At 38.2% G+C, this 26786-nt stretch overlaps 1 protein-coding gene across 1 annotated transcript; it reads right to left on the bottom strand.

Moving 5' to 3' along the window:
- On the bottom strand, nt 1-16146 carry LOC139662499 (long-chain fatty acid transport protein 6). The gene is made up of 10 exons (XM_071541190.1): nt 15628-16146; nt 12019-12222; nt 11506-11664; nt 8750-8874; nt 6692-6886; nt 6127-6217; nt 5638-5836; nt 1180-1277; nt 963-1093; nt 1-870 (listed from the first exon to the last, which is right to left on the bottom strand). Exons 1-10 carry the CDS (start codon nt 16103-16105, stop codon nt 694-696), a joined length of 1857 nt encoding a protein of 618 aa, XP_071397291.1. The 5' UTR covers nt 16106-16146; the 3' UTR covers nt 1-693.
- Nucleotides 16147-26786: the final 10640 nt, after the last annotated feature.

The following is a 26786-nucleotide window of genomic DNA, read 5'->3' as shown; positions in this document are numbered from 1 at the left end:
TATTACATTTGGGAATGAAACCCTTAATATACATACTGTCAGTGTCAAAGCTGCATGTTGTACATACTTTGTATCAGTGTCAGAAAATCACATATCATTATTTAAAATACAGCTCAATCTTGTAACCTGCTGGTGGTTAACAGTCTTCTTCATCTTAAACAAATAAGCCTATAATTAACCCAAACCTATACAATATTTTAATATCATAAACAGAATAAAACCCATATTTTTGTACTGCTTCTGTATTATTTTAGTGATGTTATCTCTTTACATTTACTATTCTGTATCCTATGCTGCTAACACAATTTCCCCCCCAGACATTAATAAGTTAAATATGGAAGTAACTAAATATTTATCTATCTAAGTATCTATCAGGGAGTATGAATGACCAGATTGTTGAAAATTCAAATTCTGCAACCCTGTTTTTTCAAGTTTTCCTTCTAGACAGACCCTATAAGAAGCAAAAGATGGAGTCATTTACATTAAGTTTCCACCATTTTTGCTTGACAACAGTGAAGGGTTAACCAGATCCAGATGTATGGAATCATGTCTTTCACAAGGAATGCCACATAACAGAAAAACAAAATATACGCCGGCCATGCCTCTTGACAAATTTCTTGGTCATATCTTTGTTCAGATATGAGTTTGTCTTTTCAGTCCACCTGAGTTCTCTGCCCAGTTGTCCTGTAATGTCTACAGATGGATCTTTCCAGAGACAATGTCTTCATACAGAGACGGGGTGAGGGGGGTGTAGCCCTTCTGAGACAGATCCAGGAAATACAGAGGATCCTGCACGACTTCTGGGTCAAAGCCCTCCTGGACCAACTTCCCCTTCTGCTGCTTGAAGGTCTCCGTCACGTCCAGAGATGTCTGAGAGGAAAAGGGGAGGGAGAGAAAGTCGAAAACACATCTCTCCACTGTCCATTTCAGTGACACATGAAGAACGAACACGTGTGCCTTACCTGTATTCTGAGAAACCATGGCCAAGCATATGCGGGAAATCTCTTCACTAAATGGTTGTACAGTTTTGGACCATTTAATTTGTGATCCTGTTTCAAGACGATAGCTGCCATACCCGCTCGCCCCTCATACCCTGTTAAGACAGATTGGGAAAAGTCACTAACGATATATGACTATGCAGTATTCTAAGTCATTCCAAAGTGATCATTCACCACAGACCTGGAATGGTCACTCCGTAGACGTTGACCTCCTGGATAAAATCCAGGTTGCCTAAAATCTCTGAGACTTCTGTGGTGGCTACATTCTCTCCTTTCCACCTATAGGACACAATTTTAGATGCAATTAAATTAAATCTTTCAACTTTACAAACATTATTGGTTGGATATTGGCAAAGGACACTAATCAATGTGCCCGATAATTATTAAGAAAGTCCAAATTTAACATCTGCAACCATTTCATTCAACATTTACTTTCTTCCACCATTGATTGCACTGAACACTAGGGGGCACCATTGAACTGGTTTATGGATTCATGACTTCAGCTCAGCATTTAGGACCATTTAGACCAGTGGTTCTCAACGTGGGGTCCGGGGACCACCAAGGGTCCTTGAGGGGGTTCCAGTGGGTCCCCAGCAAATTGACAAATTATTCAACTTCACCACTATTTAATTTACAAGAAGTTAACACTATTAGAGAATGTAAAGGAATGACTATTTTGATCATACTTTCACTGTTATCTCTCTACCTACAATACAGACAGTCATGGAATTCTGGATAAAATCATACCGAACAATAAAAATATTCTCAGATTTGGGTCAGAGAGACAAAATCTCATCAAATGGGGCTCCGTGGCTCTAATGTGGACTAAATATCCTTGATATCAAAAAGGTTGAGAATCACTGATTTGGACTAGAATAAATGAATGTATGTGTCATATGACATTACTTAACACAGACATTAGATTAGAAAGACAGAAATAAGCAATGAATAAAGCCTGAAGGAGAGGGAGCCTGTATGACCAAAGCAGGAAAGGTCCTGAAATTGTGGCCAACTTGACTTTTCTGCTGCATATTTTAGGCAACATACTGCTGTGCTTTTTTAATCTTGATTTCAATATTGTAATTGTGGATTGTGGATTCTCAATATGCAGGGCCCAAACATGCATTGTACTGGGCCTGTGGGAGGCAAGTTTGTCCAGTGGTGTGGTGATCACTTTCTCAAAAACAAAGGACATGGTCATTGATTTTAGACGTCACATCCACCCTGCTGGACAATTATTAAATGTTAGGCAGTGGAACTTGTTCAGAGCTACAAGTATCTTGGCACTGTTATTGACTGGAAATTGAACTTTGAAAGCGACACAGACACAATTTGTAAGAAGAGCCATCGGAGACTATATTTTCTGTGGAGCAGAGGTGTGACCGAGTCAACTTTGTCCCGAGTCAGTCTCAAGTCTTGAGGCACAAGTCTCAAGTCAAGTCCCAAGTATGAATGTAGTTTACCAAGTCAAGTCCATGTCATTAATGTCAAGTCTAAATGTAGAACAGCAAGTCAAGTCAGAACAAATCAAGAGTCCAGTATCAATTTAATATCTTAAAGAAAACTAAATATCTAGGACTTTTCAATGCAATATGGTTTTAATAGGATAAAAACTTGGTAAGAGCATCATGAGTTTGATTTCTAGAATCAGTTTCAACTTCAATAAATTCAACCATTCCATACAAATTCAGAAAACAAATTCAGTCGTCTGCTGGAACAAATCTCATCACTTTCAATCTAAGTCATTTACACAAACACAAGATCTCAAGTCAAGACTTTAGAAACCTTTTCAAGTCATCAGAGTACAAGTCAGTCAAGTCCCAAGTCACCAGAACCCAAGTCAAGTCAAGTCTCAAGTCTTCTCTTCGTGGATCAAGTCAAGTCTAAAGCAATACAAACTGTGACTTGAGTCTGACAAGAGTCCAAGTCATGTGACTCGAGTCCCCACCTCTGCTGTGGAGTCTTAAAGTTTTGACAGCAAGTTGATGGTATTATTTTACAAATGTCTTACCGCGTTAGTGATATTAACCCTTTCTTCTGTTTCTTGGTATGGCAACTTAACAAGAACGTAACAAGAACTGTGCAATGTTGATAGGTGGCACCTCAAGATCATTGGTGAGCAGCACCCCCCTATTAGACATTTTTGCTCACCAGGTCTTGGGGAGGGCAAGGCCGGTTTTGGATCATCCAGACCTCCATCTCTGAGTTTTCCTCTCTCTCTTCAGGCCGGAGGTTCAGGCTCCAAAGGGCAAAGTGCAACAGATGCCAACACACCTTTATCCCATGTGCAATAAGTATGTTTAATTTGCACACTACATAAAAATGTTGCCTTTTTTTTTGCACAAATACCTTTGTTCTCTGCTTGCACACCTATTGTATCTGCCACCATTCCTCCTTTAAATTGTATTGTAATTGTATCAGCCTTTTTGTATGTGCTTTATGTCTGTGGTGCCATTGTGTTTCACTGTGCCCTGCTGCAAGCTACATTGCCCTCATGGACAATAAAACTGAACTGAACTGAACTGACCTAACTGACTGCACCTCTGCTGCTGAGCAGAGATCCACCAACTGCACAGGATATAACCTCTTTGATATTCAATTGCTAACAAATATTTTAGTCACAATTATATGAAGACAAGAACAGTGCAAATTAGGGAATACTAATGTTGCAGCTCAGTCCGTTGTACTCAAATCCTCCATGGACAGAAAATTACGGAAGAGGATTATTCTGAGTTTCTAATCCTCTTCCGTACTTTTGGACATGTTTTTTTTTTTTTTTTGTTAGACATTTTAATCAGATCCCCTTCACCAATAACGTTGATGAAGGCAAATCTGTTAGGTAGTCATTATATATCTTCTCCTGGCATATATTCTGGCAATCCATTCATTTTCTCTAATTCTTGGGTTACAGCAGTCATGCCTTCACTTAACTCGATGCTGTTCTTACTTCTGAGACGAATATTTCCCCCATTCTCATTATCTTTCAACAAGCCAAGAAATATTCACAGTGAGGAATAAGACATGGTATTATCTTAGATCCAGAACAGTCACCTACCGAGCTTTGGGCCATGTTTTCATTTTGTCAGCTTGTTAAAAGCATTCGTATAAAAGAAGATACAAACATTCACTATTCTCTGTGAAAAAAATAAAACCAGCGGCATGGCTCATTAAACAATCCTGCGACACTACTTGGGGCGCCTCTTACCCTGCCAGGACTCGGAACAGGCAGACAAATAGTGGCATTGTGACCCTGAACGCTCCCTGAACATTTCCCCCCAATCGCAAGCAATTGATCCGCTGACATGCCCGCTACCAAGCCTCTTTGGTGGTTAATTTCCTTCGTCACGGTAATGGCGTCCCATAAAAGCAGCCCTGAACACAGAGGCCCATCAGAAACCATGGATTCGGGGTCCGAGGATCGGGGAGAGCTGGACGGGATAGAAAGGGACATTTACCAGAGGAGAAGTTCCCCACATCGCATTACGAATGTAGATTGGCGTGAGCGCGTTTTGACAGGCGTAGCCACAGCGGGGGCAAGTTCAGAGATAGTTTTTTTTTTTTTCACCCTTTTTATGAATGAATGGGAAGGTGAGGGGGAGGGGGGGGAGGGGGTCTTGCTCTTGGCGCTGTACTGTGACATCCTGCCATGCTGAAATGATGAAGAGGTGCGGCCAAGAGCGAAAGAAAGGAATTAGGAGAGTTCTTTGTGCGGATTCAGTTGGCCTGCAAGCTCATTTGGCGACAAGGTGGGAGGCATCAACAGGCTTCAGTGGGAAGACAAGCAGGGCTGTCCACATGATGGATGCTCCCGCAATCAGTCACCAAGCGGTGAATGCTTTGGCGCAGCAACCTCGTAATGGTTGCTCACACTGCGATCCAGAAACAAAATGGGAGCAGATTCCTGTGAAATCAGCACAAGGAAATAGGCTTGGGTCGATATTCGATATTATCAAATATCGCGGTATTTCGTGAACATCGCTGCACTGTGATATCCTGCCATGCTATACTCTGCTAGTGGTAGGATAGTAAAAAACGAAAGTAATCATACAAATTTGTCTTTTTAATTCGGTTTTTCTGGAAATAGCAGGAAATAGCAGAAAATTATACCAAATGGCCATTGTTTTTTGTTGTTTGTTTGTGTTAATAATAATAATAATTATTGCCTAGAAATTTGATGTAATCTGGAAGAAATAAAATAAAATACCTCCCCCCCCCCCAAAAAAAAAACAACAAAAAAACAAAACGGGGGGAAAAAATGAAAAAACTACCCCACCCCTGCGATAATATCGTATATCGCGATATTTTGGCAGGACAGTATCACGATAATACATTTTGGATATCACCCAAGCCTACAAGGAAATAAGAGACACTAACTAAATGATAGCCATAGGCAATATTCTTTTTCTGCCAAGATTTGTGACAAGTTTGGGCTTTTGCCAACATGCTTGTCACCTGAAGTTGTAAAGCATTGGTATTGTAAAAGGTCGTAATTGTATACTTACCAACAAAACCTTTCAACTGTGTATTTGGTTCCTCTCTTCCGAGAAAGTACCCAAAGAATTCAAACTAGCCTACTGAAATATGAATACATTTGCAAACAATATGACATTAGTACATTCGTAATTGTGCACAGCTGTACCTGAAGGTGTCTCCGATGCGGTCACGGAAGTAGAGGAAGTCCTTGTGGTCGTGGAGCAGGAGGTCTCCAGTGTTGAAGTAGACATCCCCCTCCTTAAACACGTCCCTGAGGAGCTTCTTTTCAGACTGGACCTTGTTACCAGCATAGCCCAGGAACTGGTTCATTGCTGACAATGGAGCCACTAGGATGCCAGTCTCTCCTGTACACATAAAGTACATTTAGTATCATCATATAGGTCCATTTAGTATTCTCATAAAGTACATTTAGTTCTCGCAAAAGTCTGAGGCACCTTAGATTTTTTATATAAATTTTGTCTTAGATGTTTATTTGTTTTCTGCATTAGAGTGTCAGTAGACTGCTCTTTATAGCATATTTTTACATTTTTTTGAAAGCATCTTTGCTTTATGTTTTTTTTTTTTTACATGTGCCTAAGACTTTTGAACATTACTGTATGTACTACAAATTGAATAATATTCATGTTGATGTTACCAATTTGTGCTCGTATACATCTTCCAGAGTCTGCTCGGATTGCATCATATGTTTGGGGATCACATTTCAAGAGCTCAAAAGGCATAGTAAGCTGTAAGAGAAATACAACAAACTCAATGGAAGCTCATTATGTCACTGGAGATACAAGCTTTCCAACAATAAAAAAAAAAAAAAAAATAGAAAAGTCACAGAATATAGTTGTTGAGATGTTTAATTTACTTGAATCTTTTTTGCAGATTTGATTTACTCACATTTGTTCACATGAATTCATTTTCATGGCAGCTTATATTCTTTATTTTCAATTTTAAAAGCTACATTCTTATGGTCGCTTCTTATTTTATTCATTTTTATTATTGTATTTATTAAGCAACAAGTTGGTTACACATGAAGATCATTTATTTTACTGCATAGTATTATTGCAATAATAACTTAAAATGATTTGTTTGCCTTGTTTATATTTTATGAAAATTTGTATTTTCTAATATATCGCCACAGATGTAGGATAGAATGAAATGCAGAGTGATTCAAGACATTTCCAGTGGGGGTATGAGTTTTTTTTCCTGACCTTGTTAAAATAGCTCGCCCTCCCGATTGGTCCAATCTCATCGGTGTAGTTGAGGAAGCCGATGCTGGCTTCAGTCAAGCCGTAACCCTCCCTAATCCTGATACTCCCAAAGCGTTTGGCAAACTCTCTCCACACATCTGATCTAAGACCACTTCCCGCTGCCAGACGAACACTGTGGGCTCTCTCCTCTGGAACCTGGAAGGAGTCCAGCACTTGGATTAACATGCATCGATAAAAGAAGCAGCATTCTCAATGTTGACCAGTTTAAAATTCATTGAACTAAAGAAAAATGCTTGGAGTCTATAATCATTGGGCCAGGTTTAAAGTAAGAGGGAGGCAGAATAGAGCTCAAACACTGGGTTCCAGGGGTAAATTTCCCGTTCAGTTTTCCCATAGGAAATTTGATTATTAGTCATAAGCTTTTAACGGTGTAAGGTAGACTTCCTATGACCTATCAGATTGTGGAATGACTATACATGTTCCTGCCATCAGTCAATCTTATTTCAACTTTGACATCATGTAATTAAAGTTAAAAACAATTTATCCAAAAAGAATATTAGGCTAATGGTAAATCTCAGGGTAACATTGTCATAATTTCACTGTTTAGGCTACCCCATAAATATACCTCTAAATAGGCAGTAGGTTACCACAATACAAAATTGAAATAGCCACATTCAATCATATAATAGTAGAAATAGAAAATTGGAAAAAAAAAATTGAAAATTGAATTTCACAATTTCACAATTGATTTACCATTAGCCTAATATTATTTTTGGATAAATTGTTTTTAACTTTAAGTATATGATTCAATGTTTGTATATAAACTGATGCAGTTGCCGTCCATCATAGATTGTGGAATGTCCATTTTTGATGGCTTCTAATTGGCTAAATGCCTACAGACTGTGGGACTGATTGCCTGACAGCTCATGGTCCCTGATTGGCCTCACCTGAGGAGCTGTTGGCTATATCTGTCTGGAATGTTCTTTGTCCCTCACTTTTACCTGATGAAGGTCTAAGGACCGAACGTTGTATCAGTATTGCAAGTAAAAGGATAGTGTGCGGGAACTCTCTCTTCTCATTCCTGAGTGCCTTGAAATACTACACTACCCACAAGTTTTAGTGAGTTCCCACCAATCAGAGACGTTACTGTAACCATAGAAACGTTACCAGCTCTAAAGTTGTGAATGGTTAGTAACCAGACTAGGGCAAAGTAACTTAAGTCAGCTAGCAACCTGTATTGGTGATTGGAGTCGCTCTACTATGGTTTTACTGTCAGACATGATGTCTTTTTTTTAGGGCGAAAATCATTACAAATCAGTAATCACTATTATATTATTATATTCTTCTATATATAATTTAGTATCACTGTTGAAAATGAGGGAAAGGGAATTGATTACATCAGTGATTCTCAACTTTTTCATTACAAGGACCCCTAATTTAGTCCACATTAGAGCCATGGACCCCATTTGATGAGATTTTGTCTCTCAGACCCAAATCTGAGAATATTTTTATTGTTAGATATGATTTGTCCAGAATTCTATGACTATCTGTGTTGTAAGTAGAGAGACAACAGTGAAACTATGATCAAAACAGTAATTCCTTTACATTCTCTAATTGTGTTAACTTCTTGCAATGAAATAATGCTGAAGTTTAACAATATATCAGTTTGCTGGGGACCCCCTGGAACCCCCTCAAGGACCCCTGGTGGTCCCCGGGCCCCACGTTGAGAATCACTGGATTACATCGCTCGCCATGCTGTATATTGGGATTTTCTGAAATGTCTATGGGGAAAATGAAAGGGAAATTTACTTCCAGAAGCAGGGCCACTGACAAAGGGGATGAGCACATTTCAGTTGTTTGAGAAAAGAGGATAGATGAAATGGGATCAAGTCGGAATGGTAAAAGAAATAAGTGCATATATACACCTAAACCAATACAGTATACGACTGCCAAGTTGGGGGAAAAAGGGGGTAGTCACTATACAACACCTCTCTTTAACGTTTACAATTTAGGACAGGAAGCAGAAACTGACTTCTGTTTGAAGTGCCGTCATCTTACCGTGGGCTGGTTGACCAAGTATCGACAGAGCTCTCCTATGTATTGGAACACAGTGACATTGTATTTCACACAGTCCTTCCAAAATTGACTAGCAGAAAACTTCTTTTTTAACACACAAGTTGCTCCTGTGATCCAAAAGGCCCGGCCAAAAAAAAGAGTAAAAGAAAAAAAGAGAAAAGAAAGGGTAAAGAATGTTTTAGACCAGCTGAAGACAACATACGGCAATAATGCATTGTACTTGTTTGACTTTGAATGTTTTTCAACTGTATTAGTGCACGCTCCCATAACTCAATATGTAACTCAGTGTTAATACAGATTATTTATAGCTGAAGCTACAATGAGCTATTTCAATAGGGCCTCTGGTTTGGGCTTTTCCTGGTATTGTTGAGGTGAGAGTGCGAGGACAGAAAGGATATCCATGGTCATTTTGGTTTCCTGCAGCCCCTGCCTAAGACCTCATAATGTACAGAATATGAATGGGTACTCTTCCAGGAATTGTGTGACGCTCGTCAGGGTCTTACGGTGCCAACGGCGTTTTTTCTCTAAGCTGCAATTACTCTGTGGGAAAAAGCCAGCTGGCTGGAAGACAGTCAAACAAAGCCAATAAGTCTAAAGGGTCCCCAGCAACACAGGAGGCCCGCTGCAACAAAAGTTATCTGATCTTTGTTGTCGCTCTGATTCACACAGTCGGGCTCGACGCGGCCAACGAAAACAATTTCCTTGTTTATGAGCCGAGACTGGTGACCCAGCCGCCGGGCAGGAAGTGGCTCTGTAGGTTTTTTGGGACTAGTTCCCTGTAATCTCACAGTTTTGTGGGCTGTGGCAAAGGGACGGGGCGGGATTTCCACTCTACACACAAGCAGCTCTGCCTGAGAACCAGACTTACCACCGTTTGCCCTAGTTGGAAGCACCTCATTCAGGGGTAATTTGAATATGTAGTCTACCTCTGCATAATGCTCAATGAGACTTTTTCACATTTGAAGTAGCTCAGCGATACAGTATTTCAAAAGGTGTGAACAATTTCTGCAAAATATATTTAGCCTAGTCCAGGGGCCAGTTGCATAGAGATAGACTTAATTTAACATTTAGTCAGACTTGCTGTAGACAGCTAAATATACCTGTTGTATAAAAATGACTGGTTGCTAACCTAAGACTGGCTTATGTAGATTTGCTCTGAGTTATGTGAAATTTGAATGAGAATGGCTGCTTTTACAGATGGCATTTTGAAAGCATGAGCAAGCACAAATAAGAGCATAAAGCATTGTCTACCATATAAATTCACTGTAGTGCACACGGAATGTAGTCTATGATATCTACTTATTATTTTCTTCAAATTGATCAACTCAAAATTTGATTTATAGGGAGACAATAGTGATTTATGCTAGCTAATAAGCTAGACTCATTGATGGCCATTACTGATGAGTCTGATCAAGAAAGTTTGCAAGTGTCACTGTAGATCCATTAACAAAATATTGTAACTGTGTCGAGAAAATAACACTCAAATGCTGTTCACGAAAAATACATTTAAGGACTACTAACTACATTTCTTGTGTGACTGACTAGGGAGTTCGCCCTGATTGATTGTCAAAATTAGCTGGTAACACTTTACAATAAGGGTCACTAAGTTAAGGGTTAGTTAATGCTTAATAAGCATTAACTAACCCTTAATTAACAGTTAACTAATGTGTCTGGTAATCATTTACTAATGGTGTTCATGTTAACTAAGGTATTCATTTATACATTATTTAATAGTCATCTTTATAAACTATTAAATAATGTATAAATTAATACCTTAGTTAACATGAACACCATTAGTAAATCACACATTAGCTAACTGTTAATTAAGGGTTAGTTAATGCTTATTAAGCATTAACTAACCCTTAACTTAGTGACCCTTATTGTAAAGTGTTACCAATTAGCTAGTGTCATTATAGATCTGTCGCAGACAGAGGTGTGACCAAGTCAACCTTGCCTGAGCTCCAAGTCTCAAGTCTTGAGGCACAAGTCTCAAGTCAAGCCTCAAGTCTACATGTAGATTCCCACCTCAAGTCTCAAGTCTAAATGTAGAACACAAAGTCAAGTCAGAACAAATCAAGAGTCCAGTATCAATTTCATATCTTAAAGAAAACTAATTATCTAGGGCTTTTCAATGCAACTTGGTTAAGTGCATCATGAGTTTGATTTCTAACTTAAATTCAATCATTCCATACAAATTCAGAAAACAGAATTTAAATTCAGTCGTCTGCTGGAACAAATCTCATCACTTTCAATCTAAGTCATTTACACAAACACAAGATCTCAAGTCAAGACTTTAGAAACCTTTTCAAGTCATCAGAGTACAAGTCAGAGTCAAGTCCCAAGTCACCAGAACCCAAGTCAAGTCAAGTCTCAAGTCTTCTCTTCATGCAACAAGTCAGGTCTCAAGCAATTAAAACTGTGACTCGGGTCTGACTTGAGTCCAAGTCATGTGACTCGAATCCCCACCTCTGGTCGCAGAACATAGCAACAGTGTCGAAGCAAAAAATTTGAAAATAGTGTGATATGCTGTTCATGGCATTTCATGACAGTAGATTTGAGTTTCTGTAACTTTTCTGGGTCAAAATCCGTCTTAATTTTTATGCAGCTGACAGTCTAACATTATAAATCGGGGAATATATATTATACAGTAGACCAGTCTAAGGGTTAGATCAGTCTTTTAAGGTTATGCAACTGGCTCCATTCTACTATATATCCTCTGGAATATGTCTATTCATTACCAAGCTGTATGCATCCTCCAATTCCCAACAAGGAGGCTGACATGTGGTAAAGAGGAAGAGCGATGTAGATGTTGTCGTCAGATCTGGCTCCACAAAACTGAAGGAAGCTCATACTCATAATGGCTTTCAGATGACCGACGCGAGCTGCCTTAGAAAGACCTAGAAGAGAATGGTATTGGTCACTCAGGCTGTATGGAAAAATCTGCAACAGGTCTTTGCGCATATACATTTAGATGTACAGCACACACTCTGGGACACAGATTATATGCTGTGGACATGTGAACAGTATGTTGGATTCTGTGGCAATAGCAAAAACTGGACACGCCATTTTCACCTGCTCATCATGACCATTTTTTCTTCGATGTCTAACCTCAAACTTTTCTTTGATTTTGGCGGAACCGAATTAGTTTTGATGTGATTTTGGCACACCCAGCTATTGTACAAATCTAACTTTTTGTAAGGTATGTACAAACAGTTGGTCCTAAATAAGGGAATAAAATGGTGACACAGTACCAGTAGTGCCTGAGGTAAAGATGAAGAGGAAGTTGGACATGATGTCAACTTTAGGGAGGTCATTTAAGGTTTCTCCAGACATCTGCTCCACCTTATCCAGTAAACTGTTAACCCCCTCACAGGGCGATCTGTGGTCCACCACCCACAGAGCAATGTTGTTGGCCTGCAGGTCGGGCAGCACCTCCTCTAGCGAATTTACCAAATCTGTACAAGGAGAAAAAAAATGGATTGGTTGGGTTATGGGTTATCACTCTGTCACTTCATCAAATAGCAAGGGAGCGCGGGGAACACGAGTTGTCACTTGGGTACGTTGTCTCAGAGGCTTTATTTCTGAAACTAAATATTTTAGAGCCAAAAGTCCATTGACACAAATGTTTACTTTCTTAATAAGAGGTTACCTATGTTGAAAATGACAGTTTTCAACATAGGTAAACACTCCAACATGAAAGCAATTTGTATACCTGAAAGTAAATAATGCAAATGGAAATGGAATTGTGTGCACAAACACAGCACATTTGTTTAAGCAATAACTTGCCCTGTCATGTGTGACAACATGCCTTGACATGGGGTAAGTTCCAGTGGTGGAAGAAGTACTCTGATCCTTTACTTAAGTAAAAGTACCAATACAGCAATGTAAAAATACTCCATTACAAGTAAAAGTCCTGCATGAAAAATCCTACTTAAGTAAAAGTACATAAGTATTAGCAGCAAAATGTAGTTAAAGTATTAAAGTAAAAGTAGTGGTTTGGTCCCTCTGACTGATATTTTATTATATATGACATCATTAGATTATTAATACTGAAGCATCAGTGTGGAAGCAGCATGTTACTGTTGTAGCTGCTGGAGGTGGAGCTAGTTTGAACTACTTTATATACAGTTAGCTAGTTTAGTCCAGTGGTTCCCAACCTAGGGGTCGGGCCCCTCCAAAGGGTCACCGGATAAATCTGAGGGGTCGTGAGATGATTCATGGGAGAGGAAAGAAGAAAAAACAAAGTTCTGATACACAAATCTTGGATCATTTGAACATTTATTGAAATGAAACCATGTGAGGTTTAGAGGGAAAAATCACTATTTGGTGGAGCTGTTAACAACTCATAGACATCTGAAATGTGACCCCGACTACACACTGCTTTTTGTAAGTATATGTAAGAGATATGTATCATATCTCAGTAGTTAGGCACTCCTGAGAAATACGCCAATAAGTAAAAAGTGTGACAACATGCCCTGCTCTCCCCCACTGAAGCCAGTAAACCAGAATGTAGGTACATAAAGGAGGAAGGAGTGTATACAGAACAGACGTGATCACATCAGTGAAAGGCCACGCTCGATCATTTACACACCATGACACTGAAAGAATATGGGTGAACAGTCAGTGTAATCATACCCTACAGATCCAGGGCTGCATACCATGCAAATATGAAGTGGCCGAGTGGTACTTTGCTCCCTGCCATTCATGCCTGATATCAATAACATTGATAACGCTGAATGTAAATCACTGTATGGTCTGTGCTTTTCCCCAATTGAATCACTAATAATACTTCATTTTGACAGAAAATCTACCAAGAAATGAAAGCATTCAAGTACCCAAACAAAAGTAGCAACAATATGGTAAATACTTAGCAGATATCATTAGCTTTTGTATCATTATGTGCCAAGTGAAAGGGTTTTAAGGTCCAGTATTAAAACATGCTCTGAAACTACTCCTCATAACATTTCATTTGCCTTTTCTCTTCTCATGCCATGTCACTTTTCATTCATCATTTAAGAAAATAACTGCCATATTTCTCCATTCTTAAACATATAACGCAGCACTTTAGATCTCACGAAGGGCGTGTCTTTAAAATGTTTACGATTGCTTACTTGGTAGACGATATGGCAAAGATAGTAGTGTTATCAGTCAATGCCGTGATATCAGTTCTTTCACAACAGCTGCAATCTCCCGGACACTGGTATACCCACCATGTCTCAGACCTCCAAAAAGACGCACATTAGGGACATGGGCCCCTGTTTGTTCAGATTTAGTGCCAGGGTCCCATATGGGAAGATTTTAGTTGTTGTTGATTTAATATTGCAGTGCAGAACTGTCTACACTGTACATGGGGAGATAATGTGAGAGAGAAACCTATGATAAGAATGATCTTATCTTATTCTTATGTAGGACAGTGATTCTCAACCTTTTTCATATCAAGGACCCCTAATTGACGAGATTTTGTCTCTCAGACCCAAATCTGAGAATATTTTTTATTGTTAGAAATGATTTTGTCCGGAATTCCATGACTATCTGTATTGTAGGTAGAGTGAAACTATGACCAAAACAGTCATTCTTCTACATTCTCTAATTGTGTTCACTTCTTGTAAATGAAATAATGCTGAAGTTTAACAATTCATCAATTTGCTGGGGACCCCCTGGAACCACCTCAAGGACCCCTGGTGGTCCCCGGACCCCACGTTGAGAACCACTGATGTACGATATTCTCTAGTTGGGATGATTTCAAGTGAATTAAATTGTAGTGCAATTAAACTATTCCTCATTTTGCTGGGACCTCTGGAGCCCATCCAAGGAAACCTGGAAGCCCTACAAGGAACCCCGGGACCCGTTCAAAGACCCCTGGACCCCTTGGAGGACCTTTTACTTCTACTATAATTCCACGATACCAACAAAGAAATGCATCACAACTTGCCAGAAGGACACCCTTAGGCAAATGCATATACATTATATGAAACCAAACCATCACCCTGAAATGTCCTTAATTTCTCCATTACATAAATATTAATTATCCATTAAAAATAACATAGGTTTAAAATAAGGTTTGTGGCCCAGTGGTTCTCAACGTGGGGTCCGGGGACCACCAGGGGTCCTTGAGGGGGTTCCAGGGGGTCCCCAGCAAATTCATGAATTGTTAAACTTCACCATTATTTCATTTACAAGAAATTAGCACAAGTAGAGAATGTAGAAGAATGACTGTTTTGATCATAGATTCTCTGTTATCTCTCTACCTATAATACAGACAGTCATGGGATTCTGGACAAAATCATATCTGACAATAAAAGTATTCTCAGATTTGGGTCCGAGAGACAAAATCTCATCAAATGGGGGTCCGTGGCCCTAATGTGGACTAAATTAGGGGTCCTCGATATGAAAAAGGTTGAGAATCACTGTAGTAGCCTATCATTTATAAGGAATTTCTTCACGGGTGAGGGGTTTTTCATGCTTTTTGTGCATGGTTTACATGGTTATTAAGTGGAAATTAATGGAAAAGTTCCTGTAATGTAAAAGAAAATGTAAGGTTATTTTAAGGGGTTACTAGTTCGTAGAGATTAGTATTGTCTTTTTTTTTTTTTGTTTTTGTTTTTTTTTTTTTAGCAAAGCAACAGAATTTAACATATAGGCTATCCTAAGTCAGAGGCACTCCCATTGCTGTACTTACAGAGATGGGGAGTGGCTAAAGGAACATTAACACTATAGATACATGCCACTGAAAACAACGCAGGTCCGACGGGCTTCATAATAAATCAAAGCAGCTTGACAGAGTTTACCCCCAATGCAAGTCAACGCATGTCAAAACCGCGCAGACTTCACAGAAAAAAACGTGCAATAATAACAGTTACCTGCGCCGACGACAAGCGACTTGGCTCCACAGCTCTGAAAACAGTGGAGGAGAGATTTGGATTTGATGTTGAAGTTGAGAAAGGCGACTTCACAGCCCAGTTTGCAGAGTCCAAACCAGGCACAGATAAAATCGGGCTCGTTGCACATCAAGAGCGCAACGATATCGCCCCGTTTCAAAGCCGCCTCGGTCCTGAACACTTCGGCGAACTTGTTGCTTCTCCTGTCCACGTCCCGGTAGGTGAGGGTCTGGTTTTCGAAGAGCAGGAAGGCTTTGTTAGGGGTCTTCCTCGCCTGGTGGAGAAAGCAGTCGAGGTATGTGATTACTCCTTTCCGCATACGAGACCTCAGCGCCTTTCCGTACCTCCGAAGCTTCAAGTAATAAATCAAATCCTCCCAAAAGAAGGGATAGGTCGTCCTTTGGTAGAGAAGTAGGGCCAGCAGTCCCGCTGAAACGCTGGTGACTAGCCATGTTATCATTTTCAAGCACGACGGCGCGCTTCACTTTCCAGGACTTTCTGGGCTCGTTACTTCAAAAACTTTAAATAGCGGGCTGCTCGCGCATGCCCTTAGGAAACCTGCGGCCAACATGATAGACACTTATTATGCAATTTCACAGCAGCATACTAACAGCCAATGAGCTATGGCCAGAAAAAAAGAAAAAAAAACCCACAGAAAGAAAGGAATGTAAGGATGAAAGAAAGGGGAGGAGATGTGGGGCTTAAATATTGAAGTAGCCTAGCTAGATAGTAGAATCAGTTGTAAACAATTCAGAGACAAATGGATGATGAAGATGGTTTAGTTAGTGGCATTAAAATACTATAGCACTATATATACAGTACACTATATACATTTTAATTTGTTTTACTTTACTTTTACTTTTTTTGGTAACACTTTACAGTACGGGTACATTAATTATGGTTAGTTAAGCATTAACGAACCCTTAATTAACAGTTAACTAATGTGTCTGGTGATCATTTACTAATGGTGTTCATGTTAACTAAGGTATTAATTTATACATTATTTAATAGTCATCTTTATAAACTATTAAATAATGTATAAATTAATACCTTAGTTAACATGAACACCATTAGTAAATTATTACCAGACACGTTAGTTAACTGTTAATTAAGGGTCAGTTAATGCTTACTAAGCATTAACTAACCCTTAATTAATGTACCCTTATTGTAAAGTGTTACCTTTTTTTTTTTTTTTTTTTTTTTTAAATAAATCACTCTATATACAGCTATAATAAATATGTATAGGCTACATTGAGAAAATGGGGAAAAGAGCATGTGTCTAAAAACAGTTGTTTTGCACTTCTCTTTTAATCATTTTATTTTCTATTCATGGCCACTGTCCATATCTAGCCCAAATGAATCCAAACGTGATCTTACAGTTGTTACCATTATAACAGAGCAAAGATCAAGTATAAACTGCCAGAGATTTGGAAGCTATATGTAAAAAAGTAAAAAAAAAAAAAAAGAAAGGAAAAAAAAAGAAAAAAAATCACAATGTTCCCTCTAAGCTGATTCATGACCTATGACTAATAATTTATCACTTGATCAAATAAGATCTTGTCAGCTCTAATAGTTTAGCACATATTATATTAGATGGAGTAGCTTTCCCATAGCTCAGAGTCCTATCTATTGCTTTTGATCAAGAAAGCCAAATTCCAATTGTGCAACACACTGATGTCTGCTATCTGTCAACATTTTGAATCATATGTGACTGAAACTTCATATGTGATTTGTAGTTCCAGTTCAGCCTTTTTGCTAACAGAGTGGGTGTCAAGTCTCTTCAGTAGGATAGACAGTGTGCCATGAGTCCAGTCACTTAGGTTTCAAAGAAGAAATCAACGATCACTGTCAAAAATATGGTCAGTGTGCCTTCAGGTGGAATATGGTGGATGGCCTGGTACTTAGGTTTTCCCTTACAAAAAAGTCACATGTGAAAACCCATGTGAACCCAGAGCACATGTGCTTTTTGGACACGGTTTTCAGATGTTTCCCCACGTGAAGATGACACTTGCACCTGTGAAGTGTCTCTTTGCATGTGTAATTAAGTTTTCACATGTGGAACAAATATTGTCACATGGAATGGCAGGTGAAAACGGGGGGGGGGGAAATGTCCACACAAAGATATGAATATAAATGTTCACATCTGAAGTAAAAACGGTCACGTGATGTCAGAATACAATGTGAAACAAATTTGTTCACATACAGTATGAAAACCAACATGTGTCCGAAACACACGTGTGCTTTGAATTCACATGTAGGTTTTCACATGTGACTTTTTGGTAAGGACGACCCGGGTTCGAACAGGATGCTACACCTGCTCCAAGCTCGCTGACCCTGCCCCCAAACCACAGGGAAAGAAAGACAATTGCCCCCTTGTGGGATGAATAAGGTATTTCTAAAAAATATCCCCATTGACATCCATTGCAGAATCAGACATGAAAACTTCACTGATGGTGTATTTTTGCATATGGTAGTTGGTCAGTGTTTTTCCTAAATGGTGTGAGGCTAAGGATATTATTTTCTTTACACTTACACTTTACAATAAGGGTACATTAATTAAGGGTTAGTTAATGCTTAATAAGCATTAACTAACCCTTAATTAACAGTTAACTAATGTGTCTGGTAATAATTTACTAATGGTGTTCATGTTAACTAAGGTATTAATTTATACATTATTTAGTAGTCATCTTTATAAAAATAATGTATAAATTAATACCTTAGTTAAATGCACAGTATGTAATTTCTGCCGCTAGGGGTCTCTCAATCAAAACAATAACAAAAGACGTAGTTTGATGACGTCGTGAAGTAGCGTGGGATCATGGGAGTTTTTTTACGGGGACAGCTTCGGCGATAGAACACGCAGCAAACGGGAATGAATACTCGTGATCCGTCATGAGTGAGCAATAAAAACAATAGAATGAAAAAAAGAACAAGCAAATAGTAAAAAATAGTCCCCCACCAGTGATGTAGTTCCACCCTTGGGTCAGTCCCATTCATTGTCAATGCCGCCCCCTAGCGGCACAAAGTCAACGTTACAGTGTGACTAACAAACAAACGAACTAACGGACGGTGACCGATCCATAGTCCCCCCTTTGGTGGGGGACAACAAGAGTGGCTAGAGCGGCTAGCTAGCTAGTTGGCCGACTTCCTTCCTCACTCTCTGACGTATCATCTGGTGTTTCCCGTGTTTCCCCGGAAGTTAGGGGGTAAAGGGGATATGACGCCATTGACAGGAAGTTAGGGGGTAAAGGGGATATGACGCCATGACAGGAAGTTAGGGGGTAAAGGGGATATGACGCCATGACAGGAAGTTAGGGGGTAAAGGGGATATGACGCCATGACAGGAAGTTAGGGGGTAAAGGGGATATGACGCCATTGACAGGAAGTTAGGGGGTAAAGGGGATATGACGCCATGACAGGAAGTTAGGGGGTAAAGGGGATATGACGCCATGACAGGAAGTTAGGGGGTAAAGGGGATATGACGCCATTGACAGGTGACCAAATGAAACGCACCGTTACCTTGAATAAAATGACAAATTTCTCTGGGTTTGAACATTGTTGGAAACATTTGGGATAATGTAAGTACACAACTCAACAAAATATATAACACAGGTCTAGTCGTTTTTAGATATTTTAATGCGGAAATGTTACATATTATACCTTTAACATGAACACCATTAGTAAATTACTACCAGACACATTAGTTAACTGTTAATTAAGGGTTAGTTAATGCTTATTAAGCATTAACTAACCCTTATTGCTGCATTTTTGCTAGAAATCTGAGCTTTTCAACCTGATATCTCAGCAACTCTGTGGGAGGATATACCCCCAAACATGCTCATGAAGGGTGCACATCATTTAAGAGTAATGCCTGTCATTTTTGCCCCTGATGTGACTAAGGCCACCTTACGCTCTAGCATATACTCCTGAAGTTCCAAGCCTTTCCTACTATGTGTTTGCTTTTGACCGTGAGGCTTCGAAGAGGAAATAAGGCTTCAGGTTCGGGTTTTGTTTGTGTTTTATTGTGGTTTTGCATGACTCGACACGTTTAACCTTTGTTTTATTTCTTGTATGCAAGTGGAGAATTTCTTGGCAGCTGTTGAAGAATGTTTGTAGCTGGACAAGTGGCAGAGATCATCACTTTGACAAGGTTTGGGTGGAGGGTCATCGATATCCGAGATGTGTATGCGATAACACAGGGGGGCCCGGTACTGAACCCTGAGGGACACCTGAGTGGAGAGATGGCCGATGAGGTCTTGATAAGCTCTTTGATGATTACTAATGAACCTTGCCATGATGTACTGAGTCTGAGATTTCAGTCCTTTAGTTCAAACTTAAGTCTACTGTGCCACATCTTCTCAAGGCTTTGGTAACGCTTTTTTTTCTGGCTCCACAATTTCCTAATAATTTCCAAGAAAGGAGCTGTTCATTTCTTGGGAAATTTTCCTGGGAAGAACCATGACATTATGTAGTAGTTATAAAGAAAAGGGAAGTGATCAGTTTCAGAGGCAGAGGTCGATTTGGTAACCCAAGTCATTACTCATACAGTTATTTGTTGAATTCCTTCCTCTAATTTGTAATTTTCTATATAACTAATTTCATGGTTCTGTCTTGGACACTCCTTCCATTACCAGGTACTTACCGACTCTACCACTGAACTCTTACCTAGTATTTTCCCTATAAGTAGTACATAATTTCATGGTTCTTTCCAGGAAACTTCCTAAGAAATTAACAGTTGCTTTCTTACAAGTGGAATTATGCGTACATATATTACCCCATCTCTACTCCATCGTTTTGATGCCGATATTCCAGACCAATGTGTAAAATGTAATGTGGAGAAAGGCACGTTGTTTCACTGCTTATGGGAGTGCCTAAGAATCATGGACTTTTGGAATGGTGTACTTGCTATATTATCACAAATAGTATCTGAAAAGCTACCAGTATGTCCACAGCTGTGTATCCTGTCTGTTCCCTGAGGGACTGAATATTAATAAGACCAAGAAGAAAATTATTACATGTTGTCTTCTCCAAGCTAAACACACAATTGCACTATTTTGGAAAAACCCAGACAAACCAGATATCAGTCAATGGTTCAGAGACCTAAGAGAGAGATCTAATTGTCTTGCTTTAGAGAAATGGACTTATGCTATCAAAGGCAAACCTGATGTCTTTCAAGAAATATGGGGACATTTCCTACATTTTATGGATAATAATCCTTTGGGACCTGTATTAACTAGCTAAGCGTATCTTCAGCTCTTGTACATCCTTAGAACGTAATGACTTTGTCTTTTATGTCATGTACAATTTAAATGTTTTTTTTGTTTTTTTTCCTAGTTCTGTGTTTTTTATTTAGGCAGGGGTTGGATGTGGGAGGTGAGGTGACGTGTGCTGTATTATCTGTTTGGGTTTTTTTTGTCATGATCTCTGTTGCAATAAATATATTTGTTAAAAAAAAACAGTTGCTTTCTAGGATGTTATTTAGAAATTGCAGACCCAGAAGGTGGCTCAGTGGTTTTAGGCACGTACCTTGTGAGCGCGACATCCTGGATTAGAATCCACATGTCATCATCCTCCTCTCTGTCCCAATCTTTCCTGTCCCTCTTCACCAATGTCTATCTAATTAAATAATCGTTATAAAAAATATTTGTCCAGACGAAACAGGCCAGAAATAGGCACCAAAAGCACCAAAATTGGTATACATGTAGAGTTCAATGCTCCAAACCTTTTTAAGAGAACTGAGAACATTCCCATATGCCTGATTGTCATAGGTAGGTAGATTGTAGGTGTTTGTACAATCACCGAGGTTTCACTGATGTCCTCAGGCCCTCAGGTACAGGCAGGTTTGTATTTCTTGAATGTGACTGGCTCAGTATATGTATTTGTTTCTTCTCTGGTTAGTGTGAAGATTTGTTTTGGTATCTCGGCTTGCTGGTGTTTATTGAAGTGAGGTTTTCAAGTTTTCCTGTGATGTTTAATCTGGACAACTCAGACCTCCGTCTTGTGACTGTATTTTCTTCTGATGTTTGCTACACTTTGCTTGCAGTAGGAGGGGAAAATGAGATTCAGGTTCAGGATGTTAGAGCTGCCAGTTGGAGAAGATGTGTAATGTGATAATGATTGTTAAGTCTATATTGTTTCAAAAAAAAAAAATTTGGAGTACAGAGCATTTCAATTTATTTGTATTTTTGTATTTTTGTATTTTGTATATTTGTATTTTTTTTTTTTTCTACCGTGCTATTTTGTTGCCATCTAGATTCTATTAATCAATCCAGTTGTGACTTTTTTTGTTCATTTGTTGTATTGTTCATTTTGATATATTTTTGTTTGTTCCTACACTTAAGCCATGTTGAGGTTTTTTTTATCACATATAAACAAATGACATTATTACATTATTATTAACCGCATCTGTTCTTTCTGTTTGTGTCGCTGCATTTTTATTATGTCGCTTTATTGCTTTTTCCTTTTTTTTTTTCAAATTAAATTTTATTTCTATAGCGTATTTCATACAACAGTGCTTTACAAACACAGTTATAGTTAAACAGCCAATGACAGAAACAATATAACTAACATCACAGAGGGACACAAGAACAGGAGAAATAACTTAACTAACTAAATATGGTTTTAAAAAAAAATTATTTGACATTTTTGATCAAAATTGTTACTCCTATGTGTCCTGTCTGCTGCTCCTTCCTTTCAAGAGCAATTCTGATCCAATTGTAATGTTCATGTAGTTCCTCTGTTAAACAGACGGTGGCAGTAGAGTACAATCCATTGGAAACTACAAGTTGCAAACTGGTTGTTAATTTTGCAATTAAAAATACACATTTCATTTGCTATTTTCTATTTTGTAAGTAACTGGCATGTGTGAAAAAAGTCATCATGTAATTTATAACAAGATGCTTCTGAGGACGGTGTTTCTGCATTTTCTAGACTTTATCACTGTGTCATCAGTGCTAGAAGGTTGCTGGTTTGATTCCCGCTCCTTTCTGCTCTCCCTGTGTTCTCCTGGTTGAGAGTGTGTCCAGGCTTGCGACCCTGAATAGGAATTTTTTTTTTTTTTTTTTTTTCCATATTCTGTATTATTTATGTTTATTGACTTTTTGACTTGCAGTACTTCCTCTTAACCTACCCCTATTATTTTCCTATTATTTTTCTCCATGTTTCTGTTTATTGTATGCACCTTCATACCAAGGCAAATTCCTTGTATTGTGAAAACTTACTTGGCAATAAACCCGATTCTGATTCTGATAAAGACAAAATGTGCAGTACTGCTTGCAGAGGAGACAAACTAACATCTCAGTGTTTTTTTTCTTGTGTCCTGCTAGGTTGGTTATTATGTAACTACTGTGGTAGGTACTTTCAGTTCATGTTCACCTATCAGTTTGGCATTGAAAAATGACATTTTTATCTGAAAAACTGAAACATGAAATGCCTTGGGTGTTGGTTTGTTTCATTTTGTTTTAACGCCACATCACTAAGAGAAAGCCTTTTTCAGTGAAAGGGAACTAACCAGTGAGCCACTTCTCCCACCTGTTTGACTGCTCTTACTGGTTCCACAGAGGGACAAAGCCTTGACTCACGTCCTCACAGTGTTCGGTAATATGTAATGCAGTGGCTAACTGACTCACATTAGGTAAATTACAACAGATGCTAGGTCCAATTTTATCCTTTTTTTCATTGCTGGGTCCATTAGATGCAAGATCTTTGCCTATAGCATGCACATTGCAATGGTCAAAATCTCCTCCAATTCTTGCTCTGTGCTTTGAAGATTATAGATATATTATTTCAGAGTAAACATCACAGATTGTAAGTTGTGAATCAACAAGTTGATACAGTAAAGCCAGTGGAGGTCAGGGTTACAGGTACTTTAGAATCAAACGTACAATAGCGATTCATCTGGCCACTTGCAGTGATTTCCCAGAGGTGCTGACATTTGTAATGAATACAAACTTGTGTGGTAGGTAACTGAAACCTGTTTAGCTCGCATCTGGTGACAGAGCCCTGTTGTAAAGACAGAGTTCTCAGGACGTGGAGACTTTGTGCTCACGACATTTTGCTTGCTTTGAATGTTGGTGTGGATAAACCATGAAGATATACTATAATGTGAATATACAGGCCATATACACATACAGTATATATTGTATGTTGTTATATATATTGTATGTTAATACTCAGGCTTCGTTCGGTTTTTGCCACAAGAATAGCAGCTATGGTTTGTGAGTGAACTCAAATCTCGCAAAATAATCAGTGTCTGTGTGTATAGGCCTACTGAATGGAGATAGACACATGCCAGCAAACTGAATTACAGTCTGCTGGACAGCTGGAATTAGTGCAATGTGACATGGTCATGTGACATTGTTTTTTTTTTTGTTTTTTTTTTGTTTTGTTTTTAACTTACCCCATCCGAAACCATAAAAAAAACTAACCCTAAGCCCATTCATGGAGCCTTCTTTAATCAGGCCAACAGACTTGCATAACAGTATATATTGCAGTAGGGGAAATCGTCAACATCAACCCCCTCAATTGTTTGGATGGTTGTGAGGCTCAAGTTGGGTTATCAGGCAGGGACATCAGTTCAATATGGCAAAGTCCCTGCATCTAATATCATTTACCACCAAAACTTTCAATTCTCCTTCTATAAATAGGCTCAATTTCTGGGGGAAAAGTAGAGCAAATGACTGATGACTGACAAGATCTTATTATTTGGTCAATGTGATAAATTATTAGACGTAGGTAACCAAACTATCAGCTTAGAGGGAACATTGGTACTGAATGGTTCCTTGATGTGACTTTTTTTTTTTTTTTAGATCTGGCTTCCAATTAGATTTCTGGTGATGTCTGCTTGATCTTTGCTCTCCATTATAATGACTGGCAGAGTGGCACAGTTTGCCAGACACAGTTAACACCCACTTCTCTACACTATGGCTTTCAGCACTGTTAACAACAGTTTGGATAAGCTTTATGGTTATGAGGCCATGTGGGCTTCCTCTCCCTCAGTTCTGCACAAATGTCCAGGAGTGGCTAATGCTGATAAGACGATGGGTGGTGACCATGTTGTTGACCTATTTATCAGCCAACGGTGGCAGTAGTCAATTACAAATACCCATGTTACTAGAATTAAGTTGCTTAAGTTGAGCATGTCCTTTTTTCTTTTTTTTTAAAGAATCCTTTAAAGTGAATAATTTTACATTCATTGAAGTTTTTTTTAAGTACTGAAGTATTTCATTTCATTTTATTTTCATTTTAAAATACAACAAACACTATATTATACTATACTATACTATACTATACTATACTATACTTTAGTGTACTATACAATACTGTACAATACTATACTACACAACACTACACTATACTATACTATACTATACTACACTGTACTATACTGTACTTCACTATACTATACTACACTGTACTATACTGTACTTCACTATACTATACTATACTACACTGTACTATACTGTACTTCACTATACTATACTACACTGTACTATACTGTACTTCACTATACTATACTACACTGTACTATACTGTACTTCACTATACTATACTATACTACACTCTACTATACTGTACTTCACTATACTATACTACACTGTACTATACTGTACTTCACTATACTATACTACACTGTACTATACTGTACTATACTGTACTTCACTATACTATACTATACTACACTGTACTATACTGTACTTCACTATACTATACTATACTACACTGTACTATACTGTACTTCACTATACTATACTATACTACACTGTAGTATACTGTACTTCACTATACTATACTATACTACACTGTACTATACTGTACTATACTGTACTTCACTATACTATACTACACTACACTGTACTATACTGTACTTCACTATACTATACCATACTACACTGGACTACACTACTTCACTATACTATACTACACTGTACTATACTGTACTTCACTATACTATACTATATTATACTGTACTACTTCACTATACTATACTATACTATACTACACTGTACTATACTGTACTTCACTATACTATACTATACTATACTATCAACTGCAACTGGTTAGATTTAAACACTCTTTCACTATGTTGGAAAAAACAGAGGGATAATCTGTACAGAAAACATGACTAACATCCTTGAATTGTGTTGATTCAGGCTTTACTTTGTTTAAGCACTTTATTTTTTTATAGCTAAAATAACCAATATAACTCTCTCTTCTCTCCTCTCATCCTTTTTTACATTAGAAGAGAAAATCACATGTAGGCTAACTACCAATGTACTTTAAAAAAATTACTTAGTATCTTTTGAGTAACTTTTACCTGACAGTACATTTTAAATTAGATACTTTTTTTTTTAACTTTTACTTGAGTAGATTTTTCTGTATGTAATTTTAGTAAAACCTCAGCAAAGCAACAGTACTAGCCTACTATTGGAGTGTGATATCTACTCCATCCCCCCCTGCTATCTGCCATAATACTGTCACAGGCTTAACTTTTTAAAGGAGTGAAGAAAGGCGCTTTCACAGAGACCCTCCCACTGGTCTCTACAACAAGAGTCACATGATTCCATGTCCCGAGCCAGACTGTAATTCTGCGTCAAGTCAGCCACAATCTTACAGGAAGTGTAGCGAGTTTGCCCTTCAAAATCATGTGTTCATGTCATGTAACTTTTGCGGAGCAATACAAAGCACCTAAGTGAATTGTATTAAATTATAATTAAGGAGGGATCTGCAGTGAATGAAAATACCATTGTTGTTTCTTTTTGTCCAAAATGTTAATTTCACAGCATATATTTAACAGTATATTTATTCATTTGTATTTATTTATTTATTCATTTATTTTTATTATTTATTTATGTATGTATGTATGTATGTATGTATGTATGTATGTATGTATGTATTTATTTATTTATTTATTTATTTATTTATTTATTTATTTATTTTTATATTTATATTTAACATGCCTTATAATTACTCATTCAGAAGGTAGGCCTATCCTTTCTTTATAAACCCCGCCCCCCCAAAAAAAAAACAACATATATAGATATATAGGCTATAGGCTACATATGCACCCTAACACAGTCTCTTTATCTATTCAGTTGTAGTTTCACTTCTTATTAAATCTTAGCCATAATTTAGTTGGTGAT

Source organism: Centroberyx affinis, unplaced genomic scaffold, assembly GCF_046629955.1.
Source record: "Centroberyx affinis isolate AG114_WGS23_722 - 3 ecotype Tasmania unplaced genomic scaffold, CSIRO-AGI_Caff_v1 ptg003816l_1, whole genome shotgun sequence".
In the NCBI taxonomy this organism is placed as follows: domain Eukaryota; kingdom Metazoa; phylum Chordata; class Actinopteri; order Beryciformes; family Berycidae; genus Centroberyx; species Centroberyx affinis.
The sequence above is the reverse complement of the archived record's forward strand: the minus strand, read 5'-3'. Positions and strand labels throughout refer to the sequence as shown.

Coding starts and splice junctions, on each gene's coding strand:
- LOC139662499 (XM_071541190.1), bottom strand. CDS start 16,105: ATGATAACATGGCTAGTCACCAGCGTTTCAGCGGGACTGCTGGCCCTA. Junction 12,223..15,627: donor GTCGCTTGTCGTCGGCGCAG/GTAACTGTTATT, acceptor CTCCTTGTACAG/ATTTGGTAAATTCGCTAGAG. Junction 6,218..6,691: donor GGGCGAGCTATTTTAACAAG/GTCAGGAAAAAA, acceptor TTTCTCTTACAG/CTTACTATGCCTTTTGAGCT.